Source organism: Poecilia reticulata, linkage group LG1 (genome assembly GCF_000633615.1).
Source record: "Poecilia reticulata strain Guanapo linkage group LG1, Guppy_female_1.0+MT, whole genome shotgun sequence".
NCBI lineage: Eukaryota > Metazoa > Chordata > Actinopteri > Cyprinodontiformes > Poeciliidae > Poecilia > Poecilia reticulata.
Genome location: NC_024331.1, coordinates 12,085,345 through 12,092,845, shown reverse-complemented (window position 1 = coordinate 12,092,845; position 7,501 = coordinate 12,085,345). Strand labels below are relative to the sequence as shown.

At 39.9% G+C, this 7,501-nt stretch overlaps 1 protein-coding gene across 1 annotated transcript in view; it reads left to right on the top strand.

Annotated features, from left to right (window-relative positions):
• gnav1 (guanine nucleotide binding protein (G protein) alpha v1) overlaps positions 1–7,501 on the top strand; it is a 31,840-nt gene that overhangs the window by 20,387 nt on the left and 3,952 nt on the right. Inside the window, exons 5-7 of the mRNA XM_017303814.1 lie at positions 3,788–3,917; positions 4,157–4,228; positions 7,197–7,284. Of these exons, the coding sequence (XP_017159303.1) occupies positions 3,788–3,917; positions 4,157–4,228; positions 7,197–7,284 (290 nt within the window). The remainder of the gene's footprint in view (positions 1–3,787; positions 3,918–4,156; positions 4,229–7,196; positions 7,285–7,501) is intronic.

Below are 7,501 nucleotides of genomic sequence, written 5' to 3'. Positions count from 1 at the left end.
CTTTCTCTCCTTCTTCCTCCCTTTCTTTTTTTCATACATGTCAGAACTCGCCAGTTCTTGCATGTAAGCAATTTGATTGGTTGCAGACCGCCTTCGTTGATCGGCCCACGGAATGAATCCAACACAAGACAAATCAATAGTTCTATGATCGAACCTTGAGGTCCAGACATGTTGTTTTCAGTTCTGGTCTAATTGTGGTTCAGAAAGCGTTAACTGGACGGGGAAACTCTCAGTGAACAAATATATAGAGAGATTTCAGAGGAACTGGCAGTCTCGCACAAAATGACATCACTGGCGTGTCGAGCTCGTTCACGCCCGTATTTACGCTCCRCAGAGCGAGCAGCACAGCGCCAGTGGAGACACACAAAATTCAGAACCGGACCCGACCTAAACCAGCGGGAGTCAGACTTGAGGACGGAGAAGGAGCTTTAGATGCACATGGTTTTATTTAGAGGTGTCAGAGTGAAGGGGACTGACTACAAACACATGCCACACTTTTCAGAGTTTTATTTGGAAAAATTTTGAACCCGTAGACCTTTGCCGTATCTGTGTCATGGAAACGTAAAGCTTTGTGTTGTGAAGCATTTAGACCGTATTTAACCCATTAGCTGCTGATGTGTGTGTGTGTGTGTGTGTGTGTGTGTGTGTGTGTGTGTGTGTGTGTGTGTGCATGTGCAGACAAGTACAGTATAATTCAATAGGATCACATCAACATAAACATTGAAGACTGTTTTTATTTAGACTTACGTGACTTGAATGATTTATCACCATTTTATGTTTTACGATGATCCTTGTACACTACATTAGTCATCAAAGTTTAATCTGCCATTAATCATGCTGCTGCATAACAAAAACAGACGGCCTGTTTCAAGCCACGTCGCTTCACTGCAGCATTAAATATATATATAGGCTATATAAAAAAAAAAAAAAAAAAATATATATATAACAAAAATGATTCCAACTTTCTGAAACTCACAGCAAACACAGGCGGAAAACGAGGAGAGCCCAAATGACGAAGGTACGGATGATACAGAGTTATATAGATTAAAAGAGAATAAATGATTCATTGCTTTAAATTACAACTTTTTAGAACTGAAAAGTGAAATCAGAGTTTTATCCTCCATGTGTTTCACATGTGAGTGTGTGTGGTTTGGTTGGCAGCGCAGAGTTTCTGTTTGACCTTTGACCTGTAGCTGTAATGGGGATCTTTTCTGCATCATTAACATGAGGCTGTCTGATAATTACAATCAGGTCCCTGCAGATGAGGCTGAGCATTATGGGCCATGAGTAACAGGAGCCGGGGGGACGGGCGGAGGTGGAGGGTGGAGAGAAGCCGATGAACTAAAAACTTTACTGATGTTTCTAAATACTTTGATAACAACTGATAAGGAAAAATGACATCCTTGCAGAAAGTTTCTGATCTCAAATTGTTGAGGTCTGGATGGATGGACAAAAGGATGGAKGGATGGACGGATTCACTTTTTCAGCAATTACTGGTGACATCACCGAGATTTTACCTGTTTGAAAATGATCTCTAAACTCTATAAATTACTCGACRTAGTTCYGATGTCAGCACAGGGTTGTCTGGGTAGCGGTCTGTCTGCTGTTTGATTTAATCATCTCAACTGAAGGCAGACGTCAGACTAGAAACGACTTCCTTGTTTCTGGTTGGTTTTGAATAATAATGAGAAAAATACCTCAGATTTAAAAGTAGCGTTGTTAAAGGRGAGGTGAACGAGTCTTTGATGACACATCGGCGTTTTGCCTGTCTTCCATCTCAGTGGAAAATTTCCATTATAATCTGACATTTATGCTGGGAGCGCTCCCTTTCCTGTGCTCATCCCTTGTTGGGTTTCCACATGTTCATTTCCCCTCTCAATAAAGCGCGGCGTTACCTCCGCAGACACTCGAAGAGGAAGGTGGGCGATGACACATCTGGCTCTGGAAATGGGCGAAGAGGGACGGACGCGTCGTTCCCCTCCTCCCCCTTTCCGTTTGCGTGCTTGCATTCCTGCCGTCTTTTTGTTTCATCCTTCTGGAGAACGTTGACCTTTTTCGCTCTCCGTGCTGCCACGTTGTGAAAATCAAAGAGGGCGGTAAGGGCGCGGACGCTGCCGGCAGACGTGTGTGGCACGCCGCTCTAYGTGTGGGCTTCATGTGTGAAATGTGATGCTTTGGAAAATTTCARGCTCGCATCTCAAACCAAAACAACTTGTTGTTGATCAGGTTTCAATTTCTGCTGCCAGCTGCAGCCTGAAAAGAAGTCTGAGTAACAATGAAACGTCATTTCATAAAACCGAAACAAGGCCTTCTTTGAAGACTTTCTCCTATTAACAATCAATGCGATGTGCCYCAGACGAAGGCAGGTGCAACCATGTGGATCTCATTAGATGTTTGCTTTTTTTCTTCCCAAATATGTCACCATCTTCTCATCTGCAGGAGAATGTTTTAGCCTCMATGACAGCTGATTGAACAATACAGCAAAAAGAAAAAAAYAAACTAAAATATGGCAAACTATATTAGTTCATTTTTTTTACAAAGAGCCCAATAAAATTAACTATTCATGCCAAAAAATATGTTTTTATAATCTTTACTTTAGTAATGTTTGATTTGGGACTRGATGTGACTTTTAATCTTTATGTGTTTTACTTAAAAATGCACCATATTCTGTTATTTCAGTTTGGTTATAGGGTCRCRTTTACACTCTATAGTCTTAAATGTATCAGATTGATCAAAAAACAAAAATAGAATAAATCCATAATGGGGAAAATACTTTTTCACTCTACATTAAAAGTCTACAGCTTCTTTTTTCCCATGTTGTGTTCCTGAGATACAATTCACGTAAAAATAAATACATTGGGGTGTTTCCATACAACTTTTTCACTTCCGATACAATACCGATATCGCAGTTTTGACAATTGACTGATGCCAATATCGATCCAATATGATATACATATTTTTACTACTTATTTTGTAGTGTGGAATGATTGAAAAGGCTTGATCAAGTGATATTACTCAAAGATCAATAGTCAACAATGACAGGTATGAGAACTGACCTATTTATTAGCCAGTAAGTTTTACTGTGTAAATGCCCTGAAGAAGGGGGATCATTTTAATAAAAGAGCAGGACACGGTGCTTCTGCTCCAACGTATATTATTTATCTCAGTTAGCTTACAAACATACACAATATCAACGTTGAAACAGCAGTATGTTAGCAACGGCGCTAACAATGGAGCTTATAATGGAATTTGTTAACATTCGGAGCGTCAAAAAAAACTCACAAGCTTTCTGACAGTTAATAAACCCATTTACAGTCTACAAGTGTGTTTATATATATACTCATATATATAAACATAAGGGAGATATTTTAATAAAAGAGCCGGACACGGTGCTTCTACTCCATCGTATATTATTATTATTATTATCTAAGGAAGAAGTTCCGGTGCTCTTCAATATAGCTAGCGCAAGCGCTGGACTCCCCCTGCTGGTTGCATCTGACCATTACATCAGCTAGACGTTAACGTCTTCAGCCCAAAATGCTGGTAAAACATTATAACCACTTAACATTAAAGGAATAAATGTATCTGCGGAGTGGAGACATTAGTTGGACGCCGATCTAATCCGATACTCTGTTTTTGGCTGATATGGAACTGATTTCCGATATCAATGTCGGATCTGGACAATCCTAATATACATTCCTAAATGATTGTGCATACAGCTGCTTACAGAAACGAAAAGCTGCTCATCAGTCACCTCCGCATGTTGCGTCTGCTCTGTCTGTTTCAGGATGTACGACGTTGGAGGTCAGAGAACCGAACGCAGGAAGTGGATCAGCTGCTTCGAGGACGTCCGAGCGGTCCTGTTTGTCGTGGCTCTTAGCGGATACGACATGACTCTGGTGGAAGACCCCTCAGTGGTACGAGGTTTCACACATGACACCAACACAGACGACAAGGCCGCATAATCAGCAAAACAAAAAACAAAAAAACTAATCCATGTTTTGACTCATTTTGTTTAAATTCTCTTGGAACTTTAAAGTGTCTGACTAAACAAACATTTTTGATTTGTGTGTTTTCTTCAGAGTATTAAGGGGGCTTGTATCTAATTTTATTTTATTTGAAGCGCTGTTTGATGTATTTTGTCTTCTCCCTGCAGAACCGCCTCCAGGAGAGCATGAAACTTTTCTCCTCCATCTGCAACAACGTCTTCTTCCGCAGCACCTCCATGGTAAGCCGTTCATCACTTCCTCCGCCTCAGCAGAATCAAACCTGAGCTGTGGTGGAGAACGACAGAGAAGGTTTTATCCTGTTTTTAACAGACAGTTAGTGGAGTCTGGAGGTCCATAACAAAAGAGATATTGCTCAATATTTATTCATCATAGTCATGCTTTTTTATTAGTGTCTTTGTGTTTCTGGATGGGAAAGAGAAGTCATTTTAAACCTACAGTATCATGTCTGTTTTACTTTGCGAACCCCTTCAGTCATACTGTAGCTGTGGGAAAAGGACAGTACACTCAATTTTAATTCTAAAATGATTGAAATCCAACCTCACGTTTACAAAGACACAAACCTGAATCTGCTTACCCAGGACGAGCAGCAGGTAGAYGCTGCTGTGAAGGTCCTTGATTCAGAAAAGTCCTGCTTCGGATATGTGTGTGTCAACTAAACCTGTCGCAATAATCAATTATTAATCACATGATCCTTTTAGATTTGTAAAATATCTTCCACTAGTGTTGAGGGTTCTGTAATGAAATAAAGTTTATTGGTCTTTGAGAAGCTGAACGTGTGTAATTAAGGCTCAGAACAACAATATTATCGTATATCGCAATAATTTATGAGACAATTTATCGTCCAGGAAAATTTGTTATTGCTGTATAATCTGTTATTGCTAATGTTAAAACAATTCGAAATGACATCAGAAATAACCTAATGAAGCAACTGTTTGCTGGAAATGTTATAAGAAGCCTTCCAAACAAATCCAAGTCCTTCAGTCTACACTGAGTTAAATTACTCGCAAGTACAAGAATATTCAAGGTTGTTGCAAATCCTAGCAGATTCACCAAACGATTAGATCAGATTAGATCTGAGGCTTCGATGCACAGGCCGGCAGAGCTGCACTTTACCTTTAAATCCTGTCATGCTGCTGACAAGTCAACAAAAATTCAGACTTTGTTTCCTCCTTCACACCTGATGCTGAAACTGATGGTGGAGATGCAGAAACATTCCTGGATATTCAGGGAAATCCTGCAGTTTGTGAATGTACATCTCAGTACAGATGTGAATAACATGGCAGTATCACTGTGATACGATGGCAAAGAAAACCGCAGAGAAAACATTTTAAAATGAGCTTTTTCAAATTTGACACAATTTAGGGATTTATTTTTACTTTCCTGACCAGCTGAAAAAGGGGCTTTAGTTTGGTTTTATTAGAGTTTATGACAGTCATAGGTTTGGATTGTGGGTGAGAGCTRAAGTACCAGGATGAAATCCACCAAGGCTGGAAGCTATCAATTAATAAATTAATCTTATTAACTAACAATTAATCAATAAGCGGCCGTTCTCTGTTATGCAGCTCGGCTGAATGAGTGCTACAAGRTGAAACTTAAGGAGTTGACTGTTTTTATTTCAAAACAGAACCACATGAAGTTAATTTTGCATCCTATAACGAACTTTGTTTGGACCGTTTCTCTTTCCCGTTCTGGGATGTCTCCACCATCTTTGTTTCTGCATCAACTGACTCTGTTTTACGATGACCAGTGGCTCCCTCTGCTGGATGGTGGCCAAACTGCCRTGCTAAAAAGAAGGTTTAAGCRGATGTTATTAGTTAATCGATCGGAACCAATGTTGATCTAGTAAAACATTTATWAAAAATTGTTCATTTGTTTGTATCCCTAAAATCCACACATATGTACAGGGTGAAACTCCAGACAAAACAACAAACAAACTATGTGTTTCATTTTGCTGTCAGATTCAATCACAATAGACCCTGCATTAGCATAACTCAGAGGTCCTGAGTTTAACTCATGTTGGCTCAGATCCAATCCAACGAGTCAAGACAGCATCCAGGGCCAACAGGATCTAAATGAACTAAACTTCTACAAGTTCTTCTTGGACAGACCGGACAGGAAAATGCTGCTTGATAAACGCTGTTTCCTCAGCACTAATTGAAAAGCTTGTTGTATTTAAGCTCGTCTTTGTCAAGGTGACATTTTTCCCACCTCTCTTCCAGCTTCCTGTGTGTAATAACATTAAAACTTCACAGCAATAAGCTTGCAGACTTAAGTTTAATTTAAAGCCCACTTAGTTCAACTTCTGAGAACCCTCCTGTGTTTTCCGGCAACCTTTCACTGCTAACACGGTTTTTATTAGCTCAGGTTAATCTGTGTGGAAACAAAGACATATTCAAAGTTCAAAAATAAAACTTCACTGTCCTGATTACTTTCTAATCGCATCACAGGCACATAGTTTTACACATTTCCTCCTGCAGAAAACACCAACTAAGTTTTTGTTTTATCTTTTTTTAGTCATACAAACTTATTTAAAGCTTCATTACAGCCGAATGGGCAATTAAAATGCCTGCGTGTGACGTGTTTATGTGCCGGCTTTGTGTGTGGGGCCACACATTACGGCGGCTAACAGGCTCATTAAATAAAACTGTTTAATGATACGTGTTTTTTTTTTTTGTTTTGTTTTTTTATGTGGCAGGATAATTTGTAACCTCCACCTCAATTAACTCGTCACTGTGGCTGGTCAGTGATAATTACACACCTAGGTGCTGCTCCGCATCCTGTTTATTGAAAATCTGCTCTACCTTATCGCTCCTTTATTATTTTCCGGGGGCTTTTTTTCCCGCTCCTGTTTGACTTTGTGATCAGACAAGCGGAGGAAAAGGTAGAACAAAGTCACAGTTTTAATTAGTTGGGTTCAAAGCCTTAAGTACCAGGACAGTGTTTTCCTGAGACGACAGGCAGAGATGCAGATTTACGGACGTGGTCGCCGATCCGCTGGCTGGTCGCGTTCACATGATGCATGAGAGTCAGGTGCCGCTATTACCAAATCAATACTGCTATTGATTTTTGGGTGAATCTTTCTAAGTGATAGTAAATCTGCCTGTTATTCCAGATGGCATTCTGCAAATCAACGTTTTCTCAGTTTCTGTGCTTCCAGCCGACTTTCTCTGTTTGTTGTTGTTGCAGATTTTATTCATGAACAAGATAGACCTTTTCCAAGACAAGATCTTGCACACAGGACGGCATCTGCGGTTATATCTGCCACAGTTTAAAGGTAGGGCAGATCCCTATGCATCCATGCGAACAGCACAATGTTTGACCAAAAAATAGATGTTTGTAATGTCACTGACCTCTATGACCTCAGAGACGTGTATTATTGAAAAAGCAGCATAAAGGGTTTTCATGGAACTGTTACCAGAAAAACCTGATCAAAACTTATTAAGAATAATTTTCCTGTTGGAAAACCCAGCTGGGTCAAAGTCTCAACCATC